This window comes from Chaetodon auriga, chromosome 18, assembly GCF_051107435.1.
Source record: "Chaetodon auriga isolate fChaAug3 chromosome 18, fChaAug3.hap1, whole genome shotgun sequence".
NCBI lineage: Eukaryota > Metazoa > Chordata > Actinopteri > Chaetodontiformes > Chaetodontidae > Chaetodon > Chaetodon auriga.
The window spans coordinates 7,743,083-7,770,732 of NC_135091.1; the positions used below are offsets into that span (position 1 = coordinate 7,743,083).

The following is a 27,650-nucleotide window of genomic DNA, read 5'->3' on the forward strand; positions in this document are numbered from 1 at the left end:
GATGGGCTCTGTAAAGCTCCTGAAAGCCTTAGGAGAGTCCTCCTCTTTCTGTGAAGACTAATTCTTACGCTTTGGTCCTCTGTCTTTTATAGTTCCCAAATCTTACTGTATGTAATTACCAGGACGTGCAAATGTGTTGCTCTGGTTCCAAAGTCTGAGCAGTCCTTGTGGCAGGCCAAAGGTTGTAATGTTGTCTGTCAGCAGTGGGTGGGGGTGGGGGCGGTGTGATGTTAGATTAACTCTTGTTTTATCATTTGGGGTTGTTTTTCTGAGCCATTGGACTGATCCTGAGGTCATTTTTAACTGAGAAATTAATATATTAATGGAAAGGATGCATGAAAAGAAATGACACATATCTCAAAAAGACATTTATAATCAGCTCATATAATAGCTCATATATCCTGAATCACTAACTTTGATTGCTGCTCAAAGGGCAGTATGCAAGTAAATTAATTTGGTGGTATCAGCAAAGTAGGGGGATGTATCGTACTTTTTTTTTTTTTAACTCGAGCTGTATGTACCCTTTCACTTTTACATCTAGATGTTTCAAAGGTGTCGTCTTCCAGTCAAGCGATTGCCAGTTTTGACTGTTTCAGAGGCGTTTCAGTTTTTCAGCACAAGGTTACACTGTAGTGTCCTCAAATTCATGAAGGCCTCTTACAGAAAGTTAAGTAAACCTTTGCCCCATGACGCTGAAGAATATGAATCATATTGACGCAGAATTGAAACCCAAGCCACCAGCTGCTTATGCTACCGCTACTTGGAGTGTGTTATCGCCACATCTTAGAGCATGTCTTTCAGGTGTAGTGGCTCTTGACATTCACACACACACTGTACGTTTTTAAGGCCATCTCATGCCATGCTGATCATGTGATTTTAAATACTGTGCTCAAACAATATCACATTTTAACTTAGTATGGGTGTAACAGATAACACTAATAATGGCTGTATTCCATTTAGGTGTGACAGCTTCTGTGTCCTTGTATGTCTATGACCAGTCAAAATGTCAAAATGTCCCCATGAACAAGGCCAATTGCAGCAACTACACTGAATATAAGAAGAAGTACATTTACTCAAGTATAAGCACAAATTTGAGGTATCAGTACTTGAGTGTTTCCATTTCATACCTCTACTCCACTGCATTTCAGGGGGAAATATTTATCTGAGAGCTGTAGTAACTAGTTACCTTACAAATGAAGATTAGTGTAGAAAATATGAGCTTAAACAATTAGTTGGTTGATATTACAACTATTTGATAGCATGTCGTGGTTTCAGCTTCTCAGTCTAAAGATTTATTATTTTCCTTGTCTTACATTACGGCAAATGGAATAATTATGGACTGTTGGTTGGATAAGACACTTCAAGGTGTCATCTTGAGCTCTGGATAAATGTGATGGACATTTCTCACAATTTATATGATTTTATATGATCTCTCATAGATGATATTCTTTTATTTTGGTCTGGGTCAGACACAAAACCTCTACAGTTCCATTCAAATCTCAGACACCCAGAGCGAGCTGCTACTTCATGTCGAAAGGAGCAAGCCAAGTTGGTGTGGACATCTGGTTAGGATGTCTTTGTTTGGAGGTTTTCTGGGCATGTCCAACTGGAAGGAGACCCTGGGGAAAACCCAGAATTCCTCTGGAGCAGCTGGAAAACTTTGCTGGGACATGCCTGTACCCTACCCCAGATAAGCAGAAAAAAGGATGGATGGGTACCTTCTCCTCAGCCAACCACAAGACTAAAATGCTGTTATGCATATTTTTTACATTCACTATTGATACTTCAAGTACATTTTCCTGATACTATACTATATACTTTTCCCTTTGTAACATCTTCACTGCAGAGTACGTAGAATGCACAGAGTACTTATACTTACATAATCAGAATACCACTGATAAGAAGCAATAAACCTACATATAAGATCTCTCTCTCTCACTGACATATTTTAAGACTAATTTCAGACTATAATCATGTGCATGACGTGTAAAAATACTTTGGCATATGACCATGGTTCTTCATACCACAGCTTCATCTAATTCTAATTTGAATAAAACCACCAGAATGTCTTTGTCAGTTTCAGGCTTTGTTATATATTTTACTTTATACCCTACTATTCAACAGTAGACTGCTAGTATGATTGTCTTAATAACTGAGTCTGAGACACTGTCCCATACTGTAAGCCAATGCTCTGAATGTTACAGTCTGTTGTGCCGTATTTTAGGCTGATAATTTATAGAAGCTCAAGGTGAAATTAGACAAAAGGTACATTTGTCCATTAATATTGTTGAATTAAAAAACTCAAAAGTGGTGTCTTCGCATTCTTGGCTAACCTTTCACCCCCTAAGAGAAGTCTGTGACAGCTGTTTGATCAGGATTACAACAGAGGCGAACTCAAGATAAGTTAATCAGGCAGAAGACAGCAGTCTAACATTGCATAAGGGTCACAGCAGCATTGAGAACAATGACTACAGTATGTAGAAAATATCTTATTGTGGCTTGGAGCAAATGGAGCAAATGCCTGTAATTTAAAGTTACACAAAGTCAAAGAAAACGTGGGATGATTAAAAGCATTATCGTTATTATTAGAAATTTGTGCTGAACTCTCCCTTTGTGGCGTTATGATGTACTACAAGCATTTAAACAAGAGAGGCAATCACAAAATATAAAATACCTACAGACCATACAGATATGTTGTTAAACTATACACCTTTTTCTTGAATAATAAAGGATGAGCTTTCAATTACAGTTAATGAACTACTTTCGGAAATATGACACCAAAATACAATGATTGAGGCAATCCTGGCTGGCACAAAAACCACCAGAAACAACTGATCCTCTAAGACAAATAACTGAATTTGACATTTTCTGCCACATCAAAACATGATCCACAAATATGGATCAATATAAACCTGAAATTATTTTTTATCGCCATTGTGTCTAATGGACTTCTGAGCTCAAGCCAAAGTTCATTTTGTGAAGCTGATCATCTGCTGTATCAAATTGCACGGCGATCACTCAATTGTGTTGTGAAAGGAGTGAGAACAGAGATCAATATGGTTCAATGTGTTACATGTGGTGTCATTGTATCACCACAGCGGTACTCAAAACCAGCGAGGATGTGAGACTTCTGACTTACAAATCCGAAACAGGCAAACAAAGGATGGATAGAGGGAAGAGCGTTAAAGCTAGAGATTTTACGAAATAAGGTCACCTTCACAAACTTAATCAAAAACCACAAAGCAGTAAACTGAAGCAAAAAAAAAGCAAAGTCAGCTGAAAAGTCGGATTGATTAAAGGGAGGCCACAAATAAAGAATATTTTACACAAATTACCATCTATAAGACTGAGTTTAAAGGGGGAGTTTTTAAAGTTGATTGACCCAATGTCACATGCAAGGCATCCTAAAGCCTGTAAGACCTGATTGCGTCTTGCAATCTGGTCTTGGACTGTTCTGGACCCTTACAGGATTATTTGGAGACAGACCCATCATTGATTTTGAACTGCTCAGCAGAATCAACTCACCTTGGTGACGCAATACGAGTCATGACAACTGAACTTGGCACAAACCATGTAAGAGTCTTTTCACTAAAATACAGAGACATGGCAAGGAGAAGAGACAAAAACCATTAGTTAGATTTTCAAATCACTAAAAGATTGGCAAGCATCAATGAATAAATAAAGATTTACTCCAGACCTTGGATTGCACCAAGAATTACAGACCAATCTAGTGTACTCTATTAGATTTATGAAACCTTTAGTTTTTACACAGCTGCCAGTTTATTAGGTACATCTAGCTAAAATTACTGCAGTCAAACGGTCCCGCAACAAAACCAACCATTCTTGAAGATTGGTAGTTTTTGTTCTTTCTTGATATAAACAGTGCTGACAAAATATTACACACACCTATCCAATACAAGTGAACATTACGATATAACCCTGATGTTGGTATCACTTATTGCAGGGGTGTTTGTGCAGACTGGATTAGTTTCACCTTGGTGCATTTAAAAGGCTCTAAGTAACATGATATAAATACAAAAGACACAGAATGACTGTAGAGGTGGACAGAAAAACTTGTAGAGCTATTCGACATTATTGTTATTTAATGTTCTTTTAATCTGGCACTATGAGGCTTTCATAAATGATTTTGAAAGGAACGGCGATGACGACTAACATCACCGAGAGCTGTGGACCTTCAGGAGCTAACTTTAGCTGCTAATTTACTCAGGTGGCGTCTCCATCTGGCGTTCAGCAGAAGCCGTCCTGCTCTTGTCCCAAGTAGGTTTTTGACTATTTTGAGTTATTTTAAATTCGATATCAAGAGCCAAAGTGTCAGCACTTGTTCTGACAATAGCTGAATTTTCCCCTGCTTTCCCATCTCGGTGTAAGTAGTGATTACACGCTAGCTAGCAAACAAAGTGACGTTAACATTAACATGATCGCGTGTGTTGTGTCATGCTAGCTAAATTACAGCATCTCATGCTAGCATCATACCAAGAAGTTTGTTTTGAATTAATTGCAATACTCTAACGCTAATTAGTGGCCGTTGGATTTGGAACTTTACATGGGTTTGGTACGTTGAAATTTGGTTGTCAGTAAGATGGCCCATACTTTAGCCCAGATTTGTGCCTCATACAATATTTTTAACGTTACAGCGCCACAAAGAGGGGTCCTGACAAGTGGACACAAAGAGGTGATATGAATAAATCATTTAGCCTGTTCTCTACTGAGAAACCGTATCGAGTATTGATGTGACAAACTATGGTTTCAAACTTACGTGATGCCACTTAATCAGGTTATAAAACTTGATGGAAAGTGGTTTAGGCTGCTAGAAAAGTCGCTAGATGTCGCTAGATTGTGTCACGCGCAAATTTGCACATTTGTGACGCCATCACGTAACTACGTACAAGACATGTCTGCCTGGTTTTTTCATTACCTACAATTATTTTACACGTTGCTGTAATCAATATCAATCAATATGTAATATCAATAAATCAATAATACCAATCATCAATATGCAAGTATCATTAAGAGACAAGAGAATAAAGTATTGAAAACTGTATTTTGAGAAAAATAATTAATCTTATTACTGTCATAACTGTAATTATGCCTGTGCTTTTCCTGCTATGACATGTCTGACGTGACAGTTTATTTCATTAAGAGGGATTATTATATACCCACATCACTGCAGTGCGCTCTGTCCCAATCAGGGAAGTGCTTAACAGCAGAACAAACATCTAATGTTCTGTCCGGCCTCTCACCTGCACTTTGAGTTTGCAGAGCTGTATATTGCAAGACTGTTGTTGCGCAAACTGTTTTGACAGTGTTTAGACAGTGAGCTCTCCTGTGCTTTTCCAGTTGTTGTTTGAGTGAGTTCCTCATGGAGCTGAAAAGCATGGCTTAAATATGAAAGAAATGTGTGTGCCTGAGCAGTCTTGCATCTAAACTCTAGATGCATATTAGATTCTTAAGTATACTAGCCAAGTTTTAGGAATGGTCCTAGCTTTAGTCAGTCAGTCAACATGTCTTTAATACATGATGGACCCATTTAGTGTAATTGCTTAGTGTCAGTGGGAAGATAAACTTGAACTCTAATTGAGTGGCAGATAACCCAGCTTCAGGAGAGCATATTTGCAGTTTTGAAGGCAGATCTTGTAAAGAATGGTTAGAGTGGCTCCAACACTAAATCAGGGTGTGCAACAGGTGGAGCAAAGCAGAGCTAGGTAGACATCATGTTGAGTTATCTTATTTGTAGCTTCTGTCAGTTAATAAGTAATTGTGCTCATTTGCCATTATGTGTGTCTCTGTGTTGGCAAACAGCAGAATTTAGAAATTGCATTATTGATACTAAACCAATATTAGTTGGCCTTTCAGTGTTAAGCTTCCAGAATTCATTGCACATGTTGGGGCTGGTTTTTGTTTTAATTTGTTGCATAACATTACTGAAGAAAAGCTGGTATGCAGTAGGTGTGTAGCTTAAGTAAGTCCGCTGAGCAACTGTTCCTGGACGGTTAGAGCCTCGGAACTATTTGCATGCATGCAGAAATTTTATTTTAAGTTGACATTTTATTATACTTTTAGGGCTGCGGACAGCACTGAAAACATTTCCCTAACTCTCACTCACTGGTATCATCTAGTATCTTCAGGAACTACTTAATAACATGTTCTAGTACTGTTCAGGAGAGACGTTTCAGTTTCACTGCTATCACATACTGACATTTTATGTAAGGCCACCTGGAACTCAAATGCTCGCTCAAGTAACAGTAACCTGTCAATCCTAAGAAGAGCATTTTTCTGTACGCTTCAGCTAACAGAAGCTCTTAGAATTAGTTATATAGTTCAGTCCAAATCAATAAGGCCATTTACTGTGTGTACTGGAAGTCCAATTAGGCCCAAATGTTAACATCAAGCTGATATTTTCTTGTCTCTCAGATTAATTTGGAATGCATCTTTTTCACAGTTGGTTGGTTGGAAATTAGCTCTTTGGCTTCGGGAAAGCTAAATTGTATACAGAACCAAATCTGCTGATAATCAGTGTGGAGTACAGCATCTCTGCTGTTTGGGTTTTTGCAGCAGAATGTGCTACCATACCAATGAGTAATGAACATTAGGGAAACTACAGGATGATAAGACAGGCAGCCACATTGACAATGGTGACATGGTTATCAAACCCATCTCCAAGAAATACAAAAAGTCAGGTCCCATATCTTTTCTTGAGTCACCAACATGTGGACTCTCACTGCCATTAACAGTAGTTTTATGCATTAAAAGAAAATGTTCTAGTGACCCCCTCTGGTTGCTAATAGACATTACATCTGTGAATCTGTGGGCTTGTTCATGAATCTGATATCCAAGGTGCAGAGAGCAAATGTGCCAGTTTTAGAGTTTTAGATGAATTTGTCATGGTCTACTTGTCTGTTTTCATTGGGGTCCATGTAATTACAATATTAGTATTAAAATGTCCCTTTTCATTGAAAACACAATGACATCCGTCAAAAGGAGTGACTCCAAGTAATTAAAATTACATGTTAATGTATTTTACTCCAATGTGAATGTACAGTGTAGATGCTAAATATTCTAAAACTTTAAAGCAAAGTTTATTAATAAGATAGAAGCTGAAAAATAACATCTAAATGTAAGGTTGACAGATTGACAAATTGCAAAAAAAGCTTTTATGGGTCTTTTTCTCTTATATATTTTAGTGCGACATTCTAAAAAATGTTTGACTAGTAATGTTTTGTGCATGCATATATTGTGTTTTATACACTTAAGTAATTTACAGTTTAATTAGTTAACCATTTCCATACAGAGACAGGTAAGATTGGGTCCATTGGGGGGGCAAAAAGAATTGCTGCAAAACTATATTCAGTAAACACACTTTATTTCACACCACATTCAAACACAAAGACATACAAATCAGAATTGCATCATATATGGCAGATGGGTTGTTATATCTGCTGGACATGATACTTTATGTTCTTCTAGAATTTGTCCATCTGTTTTAAATAAATTTCAACATGTTTTGAATGCTTTTATGTTTGGATAATACTGCAGCAATTCAAATAGGAGCATTTCTCTCTTTTAGCTTACTGGTCAAGGTGAAATCAAAGATTAATCTCAAGCTTTCTACCCTTAACTTTTACATAAGCTCTGTATTGAGCAGGAGCCTGTTGCAGATAGTCAGTAATGGTGTGGTTAAATTGGTTCACTACAGATCTGAAAATTTCCAGGATGTAATTAATGCTGCCATCCATAGACTCAATGTCCAGAGCTGTGCTTGCATACTTGGTGACTGTTTTCATGAAGCTTGCATATTTGTCATAGCAAGCATTAATGTAGACAGCAATGGCATCAAGGACATCAGATTTTAGGGTGTTGTCAACAAAGTCCTGAGCTTTGTCTACAATGAATTTTAAGGTATCACCCAGTTTCTCCAGGAGCATGTCTAGACTCTCCAGGCGCTTTAAAACATCCACAACATGATTAGGCAAAGCCTTTACTCTGTCCCTAATCTTGTCAATTATTTTGGCTCCAGCCATGACATCACCAATGGGCATTGTAACCTGAATTTTACTAATCATGCGAATTATAGCACTGAAAGCATATTCTGTATTAACAGTCACCAGCTGGATTGCCTTCTCTACCATAGTTGTAATGCTGTTGGTCATCTTATTGAGCACCTCAATGAGAGGAATCATCTCCTCAGAGCCAGGCAGTCTGACATGGGTCTCCCTCAGGACCCTGATGGCAGCATCCAGGAAGACCTGAACAGTCTTCTGATACTGAACAACAGTGTTTCTGAAGAGGATGGACACCTGGCTTAGTTGTGGAGCATGGTTGTTTGCGATGTTGTGGGCCTCCTCAGTATAGTAAATAATAATTTTGTTCAGCTTGGCAGCATATCTGAACAGTTGGTATTTCTCAGCAAAGCTAGACAAACAAGAGGTAATGGCAGGAAGTTTTTCTTGTAGTCCGCTGAGCATGATGTTAGGAGCATCCATGTTGAAGACCATCTTCAGATTCATCCTATAAGCATCCTTGGCAGAAAATCTGGTAGTGAAGATATCAACATCCTTCCCGGGATCAGACTGTTTAACAGAAAAAACAAAATCAGGAGTAAATCTCTTGATTTTTGTAATTGTGCCAATATAATAGCTTTATGAGATCCTTACAGCATAACGGCCATAAAGCCTGGCATTTATCTGAGATGGGATCCTGCCATGGAGCTGAAGACCCAGGAAACCAGTAGATGGGATTGAAACTGTGGTGCTGAGTCCATCTTTGTGGACAGCATAACGCCATTTCAGGTCAGTGAAGGCAGGGCTTGTTATGTCCACATTCAAGGTGAGACGGGAATCACTGTTGAGACAGGCAGGAATAACTAACTTTTTTTCACAGTAAAGAAGCCAACTTTACCCAAGGAACAAAACTATTTTACAGGAAATAACAACAAATATATTTTATCATATGGTGTCTTTTCTTGGGATTTGATTAAAAATGTGTGTTTTCAAAGTAACAGGTCAAATTACATCTGTAAAATCCACAAAATAAAACACACAGTACCTTAGAGTATGGGAGAGCATTTGTTGAATGTCCATGATCAGGTCGGTATGGCTGAAAACCACTTTCCCAGCAAGGCTTACTCCAGCATTTTCAAAGTTTATCGTAATGGAAGCTGTTGAAGCAAATTGACTTCAGTTAAACCTTATAATAATCTTTTTTTGTTTAAGATGTAAATGTATAATGTATATAATGTATTATATGCCAAGAAGAAAATACTTACAGTTGAGGTCATATTCCAAGAAGACAATGGCTGAGGTTGCAGAGGACCTAAAGGTGGCTTTGAAGACAGGAGCTCTGCCATCTACTTCAGTTACCAGGTTTGTGGTGTACAGAGGGCTTACAAACTTGACATTGGTAGACATCTTCTGCTGAACAGTGGTGACTTCAGCAACAGTTTTCTCAAAGATGGTGAAGTCACCCAGGTTGCTTGGCTGAGATATATCTATCTCCATATCCACAGTCAAGGAAGATGTTGGTGCAAAGTCAATGGTTGCCTTGGCAGTATGCTTTCCATTGGTGTTGTAATTGAACAAGTTTGCTTCATTGTTGCCAGTATACTGCAGCACTGCATAAACACGGCTCAGGGAGGCTTCAACAGCAAGGTTCTCATTTACATCCATGTCAATGACTTTGGTGGTGCCATAGTTAAGTTTGGCATCACCGATAACTTTGGAGGTGGAACGTAGGCCATCATTATTCAGATACAGATTAACCTCATTATCCAGGAGTCCCACAACTAGATAATCCTCAAGCACAGTGCCATCCACGTTTGCCCTAGTGGATGCCTCTATGGAAACATACTCAAAGGTTCCATCCAACTTCAGACTGTGGCCTGCCTCAGTCTTTCCAACAACTTTGATCACAGGGATGTTGAAATCACCCTTCACACTCAAGGTGGACACAGCATTTGCTTTGGTTTTGGTGTCTGCAACCAGATTTTGGTTTGCTTCCAGGTTGAGTATAGGCAGGGCAATCTTTGCAACAGTAGCCACAGAGACTGCAGTTTCAAAAGTCTCAGTACTCACACTGATGGTGCTGTCATGAGTGCCTTCAATGTGACGATTTTCAAGGGACAGGGAATTGGCCAACTTGATTCCTCTCTTGGTGGTCAGACTGGTGGTTCCATCAAGTTTGGCTTTTAGAGCCTCAAACACAGAGGCTGTGGTAGCTCCAAGACGGAACACAAGATCATCCTCTGCATACAGTCCAGTATTGGCATTCAGATTAATGATGGCAGACTTGAAGGACAGCTCTGTGATCATGTTACCCATAGAGGGAATCTGGATCAGACCCATCATATCAACAAGGGGGGCAGCCTGGTTTTTCTGGTAAATAATCTTTGCATCAATATCAACAGTCTGGTCAGTGGTAGTCAAAATGTGTTTCAGCCCGGTTTGGTCATAGAAGTCAAGATCACTAATAGCTGGTGTATGTAAGTCAACAAATGGAATATAGATGTCAGGAATGCTGATGGGCCTAGTCAGGAAATCAAGATTTGCTTCCCCTTCTACAGCACTAAGGATAGCAACCTCTCTCTTATTGTTCTCTACTGTGAAGTTCCAGAAAAGTTTGTCCTGATTAAGACGGGCCAGAGCTACAGTATTCATATATTGCATGTCAGGCCTGAAGGATGCAGAGTAATCATTCTGTAGATCAATTTTGGCAGTAAGAGCATCACTGAAACTGACCTTGGTGTTACCCTTATTCTTAAAGCTGAACACAACTTCTCTGGGAGAGAGAACAACATCAATCACGTTATGTAGGGCACCATTGACAATACCAATAAAATCTGTGGTATGGGTTGCCTTCAGCTCAACCTTCATGTCATGCAGATTGGCATTCACTGAGCCCACTACCAGATTGTTTTTGATTGCAGGGCCTTCTGCTTCAGAGCGAATATCAAACTTGAAGTAGCTGAAGCTGACAAACTCAGTGCTCATGGCCTGCCTCATCTTGAAAATGAATGTGTCTGTGTCACTGTTGAAGATCAACTTGACTGAATTTGGATTGACTGTGACTTGCAGGTCACTCTTGTGAATACTGTCACGAGAGTTGAAGGTGGAAGTACCCTGGTTTCCAACAGTTATTGTAATAGAGGAACCTCCCTGGCGGACCACAGCTTTTTGAGTTGCAGATGTCTCATCGGTGAGTCCCAAGACAGGGAGGTTGAGCACATGTTTATAGGACGTGTCAGTAGTGACAGATAAACCACCCTTGGTAGCTAAGAAAGCTTCATTTAAAAGCTCAGCATTATAAGGTGTTGTGGTGACCTTTACCATGGTCTTAGCTGAGGCCTGGGCTGAGAAGTCATAAAATCTCACAGATGCATGGTGGTCCAATGCAAGAAAATTGTGACTGAACTTAAGGCTCTCAGCAGCAACCACACGATCCCCGTTGGTAACAACAATCCGAGCAGTAGAATCCAGGTTGAAATTAAGGATTTCAAAGCTGAGAGATGTCCCTTGAGAAGTTAGAAAAGCTGTCAGCTGAGGAGTCTCGTCTGCATCAAGAGAGGTCTGGACTTCAGCAGCATTCCTAATTGTGTAGATGGGGGAGTTGACTTTTACCTCATAACTCAGTTTACCAAATCCTGGAATCACAATCTCCCTGGGAATGACTGGCAGTTTAAATGTTGGCAGTTGAAGAGTTTTAACAAGTTTCTCTGCTGGAACATGTGGAAGAGTGGGAAAGGAGAACTCGGGTACAGTCATCTCAGAAAGTGAAAACTCAGGCAAGGCTGGAAAGTAGTTCACAGTCAGGTCTCCAAACAAAGCAGCTATATTAAATATCTTCATCTTGAAGGTGAGAACAAAATCTATCAACTCAATGATTCTCTGTTTGATGTCATTAGCTGAGATGGTGGTGGCTTGCATAGTGTGGAAGCCCAAGATGGTGAACTCAGGGATGTCCAGTTGTGGTGGGATTTCAAACTGGTGAAGCTTATCTATGCTGAACTTCAGGGAAGGCACAACAAGATCAGTGAGAGGAATGGTGAAGGATGGCATGTTTAGCTCAGCTCTCTTTAGTGCAGTAATGAGCCCCTCGATGATCTGCAATATCTCACTGACTATTTTTGGCTGAGGCTCCACTTTCTTAATCATCTCAGCCATACTAGTGAACACATCAGTGGTAATAGTTAGGAACTCAGTATAGCACTTTCTTGCCAACTGCAGATAAGAGGTAATTTCAGCATTGACATCCAGTTTTATAATTTCCTGCTTTATAATTTCACCGAATTCCCTAAGATTACTCAACACAAGCTGTTCAAAGATATCGTTCACAATTTTCATAAATTCTGCAATCTTAATTTCTCTCAGTTGCTCAACAGATCCTTGAACAGAGGATAAGACAAAGTTGGCAAAATCTCTTGTTGCCTCAAGTTTCTGGGGGATTTCAAGAGACCTGATCAAATCATTCATGTAAGCTACGTACTTAGCTATCATTCGATTGATTTGATCAACAAAGTCATTATAATCAAATGAAATCAATTTCTTCTCAATAATGTCAATATATATATTTAACTGTGAAATTATATCCCTAACATCAGTTGTTTTCAAGTAATTTAGAGCACTCTGGAAGACTCTCATGAATTTGGCAGGAATGCCTGCATCCTTCACCATGTTGGCTACAGCCCTAATGGTTTCCTCAATTCTAAACTGCCTGATGAGCTCCACAACCTTTTCCAAGATAACTTGAACCTTTCTGTCAACCTCAAACTTTACAATCAACTCTCCGATCTTGGCATTGACTGTGTTGATTTTACCTAGGATGTCAAGGTTCTGAATTGTTTGCCAAATGTAATGTGTTATATCACTGAAGATCTCTGTGGGAATCCGACTCACTAGTTGCTCAATATGAGCTTCAAAGTTAATGGATGAAATTAACCTCCTCAGCTCCGCAGCAAATGTCTGCATGTCAAAGGTCTCAATTGTTTGTTTGATATCACTCATGATTGTCTGTAGTTGAGTCTTGATTTCATACTTTGCATCAATATCATGCAGGAATGCAATGCTGCTGCCCTTCAGGTTTTCAAGGTTAATCTGTTGGATTATCTCTCTTATGGTATCAATTGCATACACAATCATGGCCTTGATGTCATACTCCTCATTAATGACATTCAGCTGTTGCTGTATGGTCTGAATGAGGGAGTCATGGAGGGTGAACTGAGCTAAAATGTCCTTCATTACACCAGAAATGTGTTGCATATAAACAGTGAGATCATCCAGCAGTTTCTCAACAGTAACCTTCAGATTCCTTAAAGAGGCTTCAACATCATCCTTGGAGATGACATAGTTTTGGGTTAAATCATTTAGGTGCTGTTCCATCTGAATTAGGCTGCCTTCTATATCCAGTTGAGCTAGAAAGTCATTTAAATGTTGTGAAAGTGCCTCAAGTTTAGTCCTGATGCCCCCCTTGTTAACATAGTTTTGCAATGCCTCTGCAGCATGTACAACAAGCCCTTTGATGCTTTCCAAGAAAGTAGAAAGACTTTCAATCATAGGTAACTGAATTATGTGACCATTTTTGCTCTTGTCATACTTGAGGATGCCAGAGATAGCAAATTCCTGGTTCTCTGTGGAGGCCATGTTGAGGATGTTTGTGAGGATTGTGCTGGAACTCTCAATGCCAGTTTTCTCAGCAGTGTTGTAAAGACTTATGTCCTGTCTGAGGATGTGGTCATTCAGTTTAGACTTCACTCTAAAACTCGTCTTCTGCTCTACGTGCGACAGAACAATATCCATGGTGTTGTCAATAATCGTCTCAAGGGTAAAACCGTTATTTAGCTGCTGGGTTACTGATGCTCTGCATTCATGTGCACTAGCAAAAGCCAGGGGTTGTGCTCTGAGGAGGAACTTGCCATAGAGCTGGGCACTGTGCTTGCCATACATAGTCAGGTCACCATCAGCATTGAAGACGGCATCGAGGTTGAAATCAAAAGGAACAATACTGCAGCGGATGGTGTGGTCAAAACGCATTGGCTGTGAGTTGAAGCGGGCATCATTGGTGATTCTGACAGCAAGACCAACAACTTCAAGCTCAGTGTTGTGGCTCATGTGAGTTCCAAAGACTTTTCCAGTGGTGCTGCACTTTGCATTTGCAGTCATATCAGCATAAGTAACCTCGTAGGTGTGCTTGAGCTCTTCCTCACCATAGATGGCTTTCAGGCTTCCAGTCAGGTCCATCTTGTACAGCTCTGCCTGCAGCTGGGCATCATTAATGAAGTTGGCCGCCAGAAGTTTCAGGTTGTTGTTAACATTTGCAGAAGCAGTATAGGGTTTCAAGTCGAGGGTGATATCATGAGTGTAAGAGGCATACTCACTTGCAGTGGCTTGAGCCTTCGAGTTGAAGTCAAGGCTAGAGAGAGTAATGGTCAGAGTGTTGACATTATCAACCTTCATGTCACGCATTGCAGCCTTGTTGGTAATGGATATAGTAGCCCTTGAAGCATCAAGCCCGGCATTGAAAGTGTTTTCCAGGGCCAGGGGGCTCTGGAGGGTGTTTGTCCCTTGTGTGATCAACCCGTCCTTATTCATTTTCAGAGTAGCCTTGTGAGTAGCCTCACTGTCAAGGAGCCTCACAGTGGCATCGCTGCTTACAGCCAGACCACTGACATCAAGAGAGGCAGTCAGCAAAGAGTAAACACGGTTTTCAGAATGGTCTGCATTTGTCTCCATTCTCATGATGACTTCACCGGCACCAGCAGAGGCTTCAGCCTGGTTGCGGATCTTAATACCAAGAGCAAGGGCATTTGCATCACATTTCATTGACAGCTTGTTGTCTTTGATGGAAAACTCTGCAACATGAGTCAGGGTATCTTCAAAGACATTGGTGTTAGACACAACTGAAAATTCACCATTGGCAAGGGTTGCTGCAATTGTGTTCTTGGCCTGAAGAATGGTGGAGTCAAATTGAACAGTAGAATCAATCGTTGCCTCTGGCCTGAATGGGACGATGGTGAATGACTGGGTCGAAATGGTCTTGCCATACATAGGTCCAGCCTTGAACATTCCATCAAAGTTGCTGTCAGCAGAGATTTCTTCAGTGTTGATTCCAACCATGCCAGTATGCTCTAGTGCGATATTGACATCAAGTGGGCTTGTGGCTTCAATCTTGCTGCTTGATCTCATGTTGATTTTGTTTGTGATTGTTGCATCCTCAACAATACTCACACTGGCTTCAATGAATTTATGGGCCAAAGAACTTTTTAAATGGGCCTTGATGGAGTCAGTGATGCTCAACATTCCAGAGCCTAACAAAACACACAAGAAAAAAGGATGGTTGATAAATGATAATTGCATAGATATTATGATGACTTTTTTAAACGAAACTTAGAGATTAATTTGCTGATATACAGTATAACTAACAAAAAATATATACAATCTATTATTTAAGAGTAGTTTCTTCAGAGAACACTTTTAACACTGTAACTGTTAGTCGATTTGTTATTGTAACAGTTAATGTCAGAAACTGTAACTGAAAACTGTTCTTCCAAGAGTAAACAACAAATCATTGTCACTGAGTTAAGGGTAACTATGGGGCAATTTCCAAATTCAGGAATGATATCTACTATGACGTACCTTCAATCTTTATTGAGAGGATGTCAAGTGGAGAGGTTCCTTTCACATCAAACTTAGCTGAATAGCTTGGTGTCTCCACTACATCTTTGCCAACAGCCATTGAGGCCTCCATGTCATATAAGTTACTCCTCATTAGAGTTGAAACTTCAGCTTTGCCAAAAAGAGGGATAGACAGAGTAAGGCTCTCAGGTACAACCAGCTCTGGGATGGGAATCTCCATTGAGACAATTTCCAGTCCAATCTGGGGTAGAGACATGTGAGGTGTGGTCAAAGCTGGTGGGAAGTTAAGCTCTTCTGTTGACTTTCCTCCAAGAGGGAGAGGGATAGCAAAGGTGAAGCGCTCATTGTTGAAGTGGTAGACAGCCTTCGCCTTACTGTTATAAACAAAAAGATAAAAATCAATAAACTTTCAATAGTAACACTTTCTGAGTTAATTATTGATTAATTCCTGACTTATTTTAGACTTACGTATTTAGGAACAGTGTCTCTGGCAGGGACATCTCAGGAATATCAGGCACTCTGAAGCTCCTGATGTAAGGTATATCAGCAGCGTACCTTTCCATGTGGTTGTTTGTTGCCTAAAGAATAAGTAATATATGTTTTATGTTTTCTCCAAACAATGAAGAATCAAAGAACATCTGTCAGTCAAATCACTGTAAAATCAATGATTCATACCTCCACAAATGCTTTGAAGATTTGGCAGACTGTCATGTCAGTCGCCCCTACCCGCATGTCAAGCACATCATTACCATACTTTTTCATCTCGTCAGTGTATGGAAGGATTTCCAAGATGTCAGAGTTCACATCTGACTTTAATTCAATCTCCAACTTGCTGTTATCTGTAAAGAAAAAGTTGCAAAGAACCCTGAAGCATTAGAAAACATTTTTCCAATGCTCAGTCTAGGTTTTGGTTTACTAAATCCTTTCCATCTTGTTAGCAAATTTGTCTGCAAATAGAACTGGAATAAGGATGAGTGTCACTTTTGACACTGTAAGATAAATGACCTGAACCAGCTGATTATGACCCAGGCTGAAGTAAAAATATGACAGTATCTAAGAAATCAGGAAAGACACAGTAACTGGAAACTTATAGTACCATATTTCATTGCGATTTTCTGCTCCGAAGTGGTCTCTAAGAACTTGATGTCACTCTTCAGCTCCAATTCCAATTCTTCATCACGCTTCAGGTTAGCTGTGACAGTGGCATCAGCACTGATTGAGGGGACAAGAAGTTGGACTTGTACCAGACCTTCCCTCATGGCCTTCAGACTGAACAACGTAACAGAGAGTTAGCATGTTCTCGATTACAAGGGTGATATTAATGTTATGTTATGAGGAATTATGGTGGGTTTCTTACTTGGCACGGCCAACCAGGGAGAGCTGAGGGATGTTCTTGTTTATAAAGTCAAGAGAGATGGAGTGAGTTCCTTTCCCCTTGGTGTTTCCATCAACAACACCCAGCCTGAGTCCAGCCTCCACATCATAGTCAGGGATCTGGATGTCAGCTGTGATGACATTCTTCCTCCTGTTATATTTCATGATTGCTCTGGCTTCAGTGGGCTCCACACCTGTTGTTGTCCAATCAGTACAGTAATATTATATAACTCCACTAAACTCCTTGAAGCACTTAAGTAATTAAGATGAGAAAATGTTACCTTACCTTCAGCCCTCAAAATAAACTTCACAGAGTCAACCTTCTGTCGGCCCTCTTCACCCTCTTTGAGGAGCTCATAGGCAACTGTGGCTGTATACTCAGTGATTTCACCAGTGGGATGGAGCTCCACAGCAAATCTATACAGATAATTCAATTAATTAGCCAATAGTCATAGATAATTTATTTTAAAGACAATTATTTGCTGTTTGTTTGGAATGGTTTGCTCACTTGCTGTCTCCAGTGAAGGGGAAGTATGGGGCTTGCTCTTGAGAGAAAGCATCAGTGTACTGCAGAGCAGTACAGTATTTCATTCCAGCGAAGACGTGAGTGCACTCACTAACATCAACCTTGTCCATCACCACAGGAGGGATGGTTGTCACCTCTGATCCAGTCACTGCCACCACGGTGTTTCTGTGTTGGAAAGTTACAAGGATGCAAGTATAAGAATGTCATTTAAGGCCAAAGTACATATAGCTGGACCTGGAACATCTTATTTGATTTTGTGGTCAGTAAAGTTAACCATATCCTCTGTAGGGAGCAATTCCTCATACACTTTAATTAAAAGCCGGTGTAGCAGTCTATGACTACTGTATGTCTTGTCCATTTCCAAACATTGATAGTAGCCAACTTTTGCTTAAGTTTAGCTAACAATCTACTGCAAGTAGGAGATAATCTTGTCATATGTGATAATGGTCACAAACTCTGCTTACGTCATTTTGATGAGCTTTGTAGGACTCATTGGAGCGGGGATGGTCAACTTGACATTGTCACGTCCCATTGAGATCTTGGCACTGAGCCCACTTTCATGGAAAATGTTGGTGTGCATTTCTAATCCAGAGTTCACATATTCAGGGATGTGGGAGCCAATCTGAGTTACAAACTCAATACCAGCAGAGGGCATGAAGGTAACTTCACTCTGTGGAAACAAAGTAGACTTAAGTTGATTCTGTGTAATAGAAAAGCCTACAGTTAGTTGGCTGTAAAACATATAAATGGAAAGAATTTTAAAGATAAGATACCATGTCACGGGCAATCTTAAGTCCACCCTTGATGCCAGGAGTGAAAGTACCAGACAGTGCAATCCTCAGAGGCACACCAGTGACAGTAGGCAGGAAAAATTCATTGTCCATGAAGATGTAGTGGGCAAAGATTGTGTTGTCAGCCTTGGTCATCAGTGCCTTCATTAGCTGTGGGAGAAAAAAACCCCACAAAAGTACAAAAATTACTCATATGATAAACCGTAGGTAATTTATCAAGTATTTTAGATGAACATAAGATTTTATTTACATCAGTCGGGAAAATCTTGAACATGTTGTCAATCATCATGGCAGCAGAGTAGGCCATCTCTGTGATTTCATTGGTCCTCAGATATCCCAGCTCATTTCCCAAAAGTCTCAGGTAAACCATTGCCTCTGGAGATTGTGTGGCTTTCACTTCCCGCACCAGTTTGTTGAGGTTGTGCCCGATCTCCCTCATCAAGTTCTGGGTGGCCTATACATGTAAATGTCCAGAACATATTACAAACTTCATCACATTTTTTAAAACTCGAAACTCATGATTACTAATCAGATATTTAATAATATTATATTAATTTATATTATAGCCCTGCGATCGGCTGGCGACCGGTTCAGGGTGTACCCCGCCTCTCGCCCATTGCTAGCTGGGATAGGCTCCAGCCCCCCGCAACCCCGAAATGGGATGCGCGGGTAAAGAAGATGAATGAATGAATGAATAATTTATATAAATATTAAATATTATATATATTTAATATATACAAAACAGATTTCTCTGAATACCTGTCTCTTCATTGTGTCCTTTTTCATAGCAGGCAGCATGTCCTGCAAGATCTTGTTAATCCTATGTGGCATGTTGTCAGAGACAAAGTACATTGTCTTCAGGGCAGTGTCTGGGAAGAATCCATCATCTCCAAAGAGGATATCAATGGTTGGCTCCAATCCTTTTCCCTCCATACCAATCTGTAAATGGTAACTTAGTGCTTACTATCAGGTCTCTGCATCTCGTCTTCTTAAATTTGTCTCATAGCTCAATTTCTGCTAAATATAGCTCAGAATGTTTACCTCCATCATATCAATATCATAGCCAAATGCCTTCAGAGTCATTTCAAGCATGGCCTCCTTGGGCAGGTAGCTGGTACCCTCAAAGATCATGTTGCCCTCCACAGATCCAAACTTGTAGTTGCGAGAGAACTTGGTTGGGTCCATAATTGTCCCAATCTCATTACCCTGTAGGGCATCACCAATCTTCTGTCTCAGGCTATAGAAAAAAATGAATATTAGTGTTAAACAGCTGATTGTGATAAAATCAGGACACCTACTCACCATGTTTAAAACAACAAATTTTAAGAATATAACACTGCCACTGTTTTGACTTACTCTTGTGTTTCTAGTTCAGTTGAGGATAAAATGTTGGTAATGTGGGAGATCACAAAGCTCTTGACTTGTTTGTCCTGCTCCTTGAGCAATACATCAGTCAGCTGATTAATTTCAGTGGGCTGAGGGTCCTTCATAAGTACCAGATATGCAGCAATACGCTTTTGCATGGGGTTGGCACTGTCCAAAAGCACCTGCATGAGAACCTCTCTCCCCTGTAACCAAGCGAGATAAATAAAATGAGAATGCAGTAGATTTATTCCAATAATGTGTGAAACCTTTGAAATAATTCAACTTGCCTCTTCAGGGACGGCAGTCAACCTGTACACTTGAATGGCAGCCTGTTGCACAGCAGGGGAAGCTGCAGGTTGGTTCACACACTGGATCACTGCAGCTCTGAGTGCAGGACTAGCAGTTATCACAGCTGGAGCCATGTTTCCAATAACCTGAAAATGAAAGTACACATTCTTAGTCTGCTTATTGGTGTTATTAAAATTTTGATCTATAGAGAAGTATTACTCACTCTCAGTGTCATGAAAGTGTTATCCTTGTCACCAGAGCAGTCACCCAGTTGAGCAGCCATGAACTCAGCAACAGAGTGAATCTCAGGGGTCAGTTTTCCTTCAGCTTTGTAAAACCTATTTAACAGCAGTGTTCGAAATACAATTTAAACCCTGTGTAGCTTTTTCTACACAAAGAACTATTCTTCTAGCCAGAATAAAGTGTGGTTAACTTCACTCACCTCTTGACAGTGTTGCTCAGGGCATACATGATGGGCTTGCTGGGCTTGTATTTGGCCATCTCAAGCATGTCATTGATCAGGAGGGCAGAGGGATTGGACATGAGTCCCATTGCAAAAACAGTGGCATCAACCTCGAGTGAAGAGCTACCAAAAGTCCTGAGGATCTGCATGATGGCACTACTGCACTCAGGGGTTCCACACTGGGCCAGAACCTGGTAGGTCAGGACACGAGACACGGCAAGAGCCTCGGGAATGGCGGGACTCAGGGTCTCAGTCTTCATTCCACGGACCATGGTGACAAGCTTGTGGAAGAGGTGGGCCCTCCTCTCACCCTCGGTCTCGGGCAGAGTGGCCAATTCTCTCAGGAGGTTCAGACATGCAACTTTATCCTGGACAACACTCTTGTCCTCAACAGCGTCCATGTGAAGACCCTTGATATTGTCATCTATGTACACAAGCAACATTAATTTAATGAGCTGATGTTACCTTTAGTGACCAATCAAGTATGAATCAAAACAGTACAAATCAAAAATGGCCTTACTGTGGTCAAAGACTCTGTCATTGTGAGGAGAAACCTGAACCAGAGTCAGTCTTTGCTTTCCAACATTGGTAACTCCATATTCTCCCCTGTAAGAAGAAACACATGGTTCAAAATACTGTAGATCTCTTGGACAAGACATATCAGTATGTACACTTACGTAACAGAGCATTTGATGGAGTGTAGTGCAAGGTTGGATTTACTTGTGAGAGAAGGGAATGAGGATGTGGTTCTCAGTGCAGGACCCAGAGGTCATGTGTTTCTTCTCATTGTCGAATTTGTAGTTACATGTCTGTGAGCTTCTGACCAGCTGGGCAAGAGGGTAGTGCTGAAAGACACAGAATTCAGCTGTTAAGATTCTTATCTAATGAATTTAACAACATTGTGAATGTGATTGTACTGTTATAGGTCAGTCTTACATGCCACAATACACTACAAATAAACACTACAAATAGATTACAGAATCAGAAACATAATTACTATAGTGATGGAAATTTTGATGAGTGAGTAAGTAAAGTTGGAAAAATCACTTCAGCAGTGGTTGTCATTAGGAAAAAAATTATTTAGTGTAATTTATCATCATTTCAAAGCAGATCCATCCATGTGTTGTTTGGATATATTACCATGCCAGAGATAAGCGCAAGTGGGCTGGTGTGATCTCTCATGGGGATGAATTTGTCACATCTGGACAGATCCCTAGTGAGGCTGATGTCAGTTGCAATCTCTTCTCTAGCTTCCATGGAGTAATGTGTCTTGCACATGCCGTGGATAGTGGGCTGGAAATGGTTGAGAACATAGATATCATTTCATTACTGTTCCACTCTTTTTGATTGTGCACAAAGAAGCAGTTCTCACATATACAAGTGAGATATCTTTACTTTTTAGTGTACAGTAGTAAGTAGGAGACTTGCCATATTCTTATTCTTCTCCTCTTCCAGCAGAGGAACAGCCAGAGCAGAGATGATACCCCTCTTGAAGTTCAAGATGGTTGTTGTCTCACCCTCCTCAGGGTACAGTTTCACATCGTACACATCCTCAACCACAACCTTCAGAGGATATCTACAGAAAATGTGAGACTATTACCATTAAATTGTATAACATATACGTTTCATTTCAAATAGTGTGTTTATGCCCCTGGATGTGCCACATAACAGAAAACCATTCATGTAACTTACCTCTCCATTTCAGCAGCAAAGGCATCAGAGCTGGGTGTGGGACTGAACACAGGGTTGCCCTCTGCATCCATGTTGGCCACCTCACTCAGGCTACAGCCAGTGGTGCGGACAATGAAACTACAAGTCTGAGGTACTTCAATTTCAACCTGTTTTAAAAGATTATTTTAGCTTTTCCCTGCTAATACAGTTTAGAAAGAAAATGATGCACAATTAAAAAATATATAGAATGATGAAATTTAGCTGTTGTGGCATGTACCTTGCAAGTGGCTTTGGGTCCATTCCTGAGATCTGAAGCACCATTGACAGCATTCAAGGACTCAGCTTCGTACAAGTATTCATATTTATGGTAGGCTTTGTACCTTTGGTTTACTGGTGGAGAAGATAATGATTTTGCATCAGATTTCAGTACACTGCAAGCACTGTGAGGATGTGCAAAAGATTGCCTTAGTATTTCATCCATGATTTTAAAAAATATTGTATGCATAAGACATTATACAGTGTTTTGATACAGGAATGTGAGAATATACTGTACTACTACTAAAGTTCAATCTACCTCTCATCACCTAAGAGTGTCAGTTGTAAATTTCTTGAACAGCTGCAGGGTAATTTGCATTTGCATCATGTTCTGGTTCTGTAATTATTAAAATCAAAATGCTGGAACTCACTCAGGCAGGTTGCATGCTTCTCTTGGGCATCTGTAAAGACAATCATGAGAAAATTTGATGTAAAACTTTATTTCATCATGCAGGAAAACTCTTGTACTACTTTTTTCCCTTTTATACTGATATACTGCATTCATAGTATTCCAAATCAGAACTAACATGATATAAATTTTGAATATACTTACAAGTCAAGGTAAGTGTGATTAGGAGGAGGGAAAGACAGAGCTTAGATTCCTCCATCATAGGCTCTGTGCAGTTCTCTCCTTTGGGCTCCCTTGGTGAGTACTCAGATGAGACTGAGGCCTTAACCTCCTCATGGGCCTTTTATACCAAAGTTGCTCCATAAGGAGGGTTGGTTAGAATTACATACATTGCTGTTGCAGCTCCAAAGTCCACTGTCTGTGTACGTGTGGAAGGACAAAGGCGACTAGTTTCATAAAGCTTTCCTTAAAAACGACCTGCAAATTTCAGAATGTGTATTTTGGAGTAGGAACATGTGAATCCATTCAAGCAGCCTGCTGCACGAAATAGTTTAACTATAGAATATTATCTTCTAATCTTAAAATGGTAATTTCACACCAATAATATCCTATTATTTCGCCTTAGATCACACACAAATTTGTAGATGAACAAACAAACGTGGATGTGTGAGTATCTTAATACTTCCACATTTTTCTGAAACTGTCATCATAGTGAATGCTAAAGCGATACCTTGCATCTACAGCAGCACATTTCAGTTGACTACTTAGGTTATTTTTTGAATGAGATAATATATGGTCTCATAATATTATGGCTTCTAGAAATGATTTCAATGTTAAGCATACTTAAAACACTAATATTAAAAATAAAAAGCCATTATTAAATATTTAAAACAATCCCAGCATTTCAGTCTATCAGTTTTACTTGGTATATAACACTGAGAAGCACAGATTGCATAATCACACAGTGTGTGCTCATTTAAAAGCACAACCTAGAAACTGCAAAGTTGTGGCCCTTGTCATTGATAAGGAGTTGTAACACTGAACTAGAACAGTTTGTTATCAAGCTCTTGTCAAAGGAGCACTGGACTACAGTCTCTGTTCGTGGTGTAGACACAATGCCGCACGCATTGTTAGGTTTTAGATTCTCTGAACTGATTATCAGAAATACCCTTATCATAAGATTTTTAAAGGCTAAGTGGAATCGTCTTGAGGTACAGCTTTTCCAGAGATATCAATAATGTACAAAATATGATCCAAATCTTAGGCAGGACAAAACTGAGGCATGGTTTGATATTTTTCCAAGGATATTATTTTAATTGCATTCTAAAAAAATCAGGTATCTTTGAAAAGGGTTTGGTTGATGATGGGGTCCTGCACCATTTTGGCTACTGCATAAGGGAGAAATTTTAAAGTTTCTTATTTTATTAGTATAATTTTTTGTCAGCACCTTTCTTACAGTTTTGAAGTGGGAGGGGCTCATTTGGAAAAAAAAGTGTACTTCTGTGCACCAATCAATATCGAGCAACACTGAATGACTGAATGTGCTGACAGTTGTTAGGTTACTTGCTTCCAGTCTAAGCTGATCAAACTCCACTCAAAACAGTACTGATGAAGTAGATTAGCTCACTTTTTAAAAGTTAAACTGTAAATAAATAATGCCTAAAAACTATTTATTCCTTAGTCTGTGTGTTCAAACATACAAACCTACATCTCTCACCAACAGGCAGGTCTCAAATATCTGATCTGACTGCTCAAAGTTAATATTTTTTTCTTACTAACCTGGTAGTTGTGATAGCTGTCAACATCTAATTTAAGAAGGCGTGTCATGTCAAACTCTGAAAACATGAGTTTTGATTTGACTCCATTTATAAAATCATTTGTTTGCCACTTCACATTTACACCAGCAGATGGCAATCTACTGGTGTAAATGTCAAGGTGTTTCTTTTATGCCGGCTGTCACAAGGTAATGTCTGTTTTGTTGTTTTTGCTAATCTTTTTCTGAGATCAACTATAAACATAATCCCTGCACATTTTTTCCTGTAGCAGCTCATTAGTAAGTTCCTGGTACACAATATTTGGAGGAGGCTTAGAATCTCCACTGTCTACAGCCATTTTCTCCCCAGCGTAAAAAATTGCTGAACCACATGAAGGTCCTCTGCCCCGTTCTCTACCCTTAAGAGATGTTTATCATAGGGGCTGTCTTATGGGCAAAGATGCTTTTCAGCACCAGTTGCACCTTTTAACCATACTATAGTTACTCAGGCAGGCTACTGACTAGTTCTTCTGACACTGGTTCAAAACATACATGTGCATGATGGTCAGCTGCCAGCTCTATTCTTTGTTAGGCAAGCAGAGGCAATGCAAAGAATGGCCAGCTGGACTTTGCCCAGTTCTTTGAGGTCAGGTTGGTGTGTCAGGGTCATAATACTGCAAAGCCATGAATGCATTTTCTATTTGTTTGCCCTTTGAGTAGCTGGTAGCTCGCTGGGCTGTTTGCATGTGTGTAGATGTTGTAGCCTTTTTTTTTTTTTTTTTTTTTTTCATCGTCTGCTCTGGAGTTGTATTAATCCTTTCCTGTGTGATGTTATTTTGTCAGTGGTGGAAGAAGTACTCAGATCCTTAAGTCAAAGTTCTCCTACAATACTGTGAAAGTACTCCACAAGACAACAGTACTTAAATAAAAGTATGTTTTATCAGCAAAGGGTTATTGAAAGTATCAGAAGTAAAACTACTCATTCTGCGGTAAAAACTATTAGAAACTATTATATATGATGTTTTTGGATTAATATTACTGCTGCATTAATGTGTGTGTTATATTTTACTGCTGTAGATGTGTAAGGTTATGCTAAATTTTAACAAATTTTCTATACTGTTGGGTAGTTTAATCTACAGCAATGCATCATATTCTGTAAGATCATCATGTTTGTGGTGTTGCTGTCCTGTGAACCTTGCTGTAACTTGAGTCAGGTTTTTAGGCCTCCTTGTTCACAACATGCTTTCCAGTTCTGCTGCTAATTTTCTATTGAATGCAGATCAGGACTTTGTGATGGACACTCCAATATCTATGTTGTCCTTAAACCATTTGCACAACTTTCAAAGTATGCTTGTGGTCATTGTTCATTTGTAAGATACATTTGTGACCAAGCTTTAATTTTGTGGGTGACATGTTTAGATGTTGCTTTAATATATCCATATAATTTTCCTCCTTCATGATGCCATCTATTTTGTGAAGTGTATCAGTCCCTGCTGCAGCAAAGTAGCCCCACAACATGATGCTGCCACATGATGATGCTGTTACATTCTTGTTTCATTACACCAGAGGACATTTCTCCAAAAGTAATATCTTTTGCAGTTGCAAACCGTAGTCTGGTTTTTTCATGGAGGTTTTGGAGTAGTGGCTTCTTCCTCGCTGTGCAGCCTTTCAGATTATGTTGATATAGGACTCATTTTACTGTGGATATAGTGCCTAAATACATTTATTTCTAGGAGGCAAAACAACAACCCCGTGAGCGGTATGATGGGGGTATCGTCCCATGGTTTTGCACATTTTTTTTGAATGAATGAATGTAACCTTAGAATGAATGATGTACCCTTAGGTGTTCGGAAATTACTCCCATAAGGATGAACCAGACTTTTTTTTTCTGAGGTCTTGGTTGATTTCTTTTGATTTTCTCTTGAAGTCAAGCAAACAGACACTGAGTTTGAAGGTAGGCCTTAAAATACATTCACAGACACACCTCTACTTGACTCAAAAGGTGACATTTAGCCAATCGGAAACATCTAAAACTAGGTCAACTTAGTATGACCCAATGGAATTGTGATACAGTGAATTATAAGGGAAATAATTTGTAACTGTTGTAATCGGTGAACAATAATTGGAAAAGTTATTTGTGCCATGCACAAGAGATGTCCTAACCAACTAAACTCTAAAAAATGAGATTTATTGACGTAAGTGTATATTAATAGTAAATTAGTAGTATAGTAAATTTCCAACTTCAACTATAAATAGTTTATCTAATTTAAGAAGTAGAATGTTCCCAACCCACAAAGGAACACTTAATCCTCCCAGTTTATCAGAAAAATTGAAAATCACCAAATTTGAAGATACATGGTTTTTAATGGACAGGGAAGGTATGAAAAATTACAATCTGAAAAACAAGAAACTAAAGCTGTCAGACAAATGTGATGGATTAAGAAGTATAGTACATGCCCATGAGATGTATTGCAGCAGTAGTATAAAGTTGTATAAAATAGAAATACTTAAGTTAAGTACAAGTACATCAAATTTGTACTTAAGTAACGGTAAGTACAGTGTATGCATACATATGGTGTATGCAAATTTGGTTGAGCATAAACATACAGTTTGCAAGACTTTCCACTAGCATGACTAATATATATATAATATATAATAAGTGACCTCCTGATCTGATTGGATAAGCTAATTAGTCAATTCCACACATCCTGAGTTATCTAAAAAGTACAAAAAAAAAAAAAAAAAAAAAAAAAAAAGAAATCATGACTGTAAGTAAAATTAAATTTCATTTGGATGAGTTGCTCTTATTTATGTTAATTTGAATTTAATATATAGAAAAACATGAAAACAGGACATCAGACATTCACAGATTGCATTGGTGTATTTTATTGATGCTTTTCACTCTTTGCAGGAAGAGTTTCAGTAAAACTTTACATTTTCAATATTTGTACACAGTAAACCATCTATGAAAATGATACAACAGGGTTTTTTTTTTGTTAAACTCATTGTTATAAATATGGTTAAAGAGCTAATTGTCCATATTCTTTCCAAGCATGTGTTTTGAACAGATGGTAGTGTTTCATATGGACTTAGGACTCAGTCTCTGAGGGTTCC

General features: G+C 39.4%; 1 protein-coding gene across 1 annotated transcript; it reads right to left on the reverse strand.

Moving 5' to 3' along the window:
* Positions 1-7,604: 7,604 nt before the first annotated feature.
* Positions 7,605-22,700, reverse strand: LOC143336651 (apolipoprotein B-100-like). The gene is made up of 27 exons (XM_076756916.1): positions 22,694-22,700; positions 22,397-22,509; positions 22,141-22,286; positions 21,877-22,024; positions 21,589-21,741; positions 21,169-21,293; positions 20,969-21,054; positions 20,428-20,872; positions 20,209-20,323; positions 19,985-20,131; positions 19,689-19,900; positions 19,374-19,569; positions 19,092-19,271; positions 18,583-18,786; positions 18,315-18,482; positions 18,006-18,211; positions 17,524-17,706; positions 17,302-17,432; positions 16,999-17,209; positions 16,738-16,910; positions 16,317-16,480; positions 16,110-16,219; positions 15,642-16,015; positions 9,284-15,313; positions 9,064-9,175; positions 8,673-8,859; positions 7,605-8,588 (listed from the first exon to the last, which is right to left on the reverse strand). The coding sequence occupies exons 1-27, from the start codon at positions 22,698-22,700 to the stop codon at positions 7,605-7,607; spliced, it is 11,310 nt and encodes a 3,769-aa protein (XP_076613031.1).
* Positions 22,701-27,650: the final 4,950 nt, after the last annotated feature.

What these genes read in the sequence shown, in the direction of transcription:
- LOC143336651 (XM_076756916.1), bottom strand. An exon ending in TTGCGCTTATCTCTGGCATG is followed by an intron (nt 21,294 to 21,588) that starts GTAATATATCCA and finishes TGTGTCTTTCAG; the next exon opens with CACTACCCTCTTGCCCAGCT. An exon ending in ACAAAGCTCATCAAAATGAC is followed by an intron (nt 17,707 to 18,005) that starts GTAAGCAGAGTT and finishes TTTCCAACACAG; the next exon opens with AAACACCGTGGTGGCAGTGA.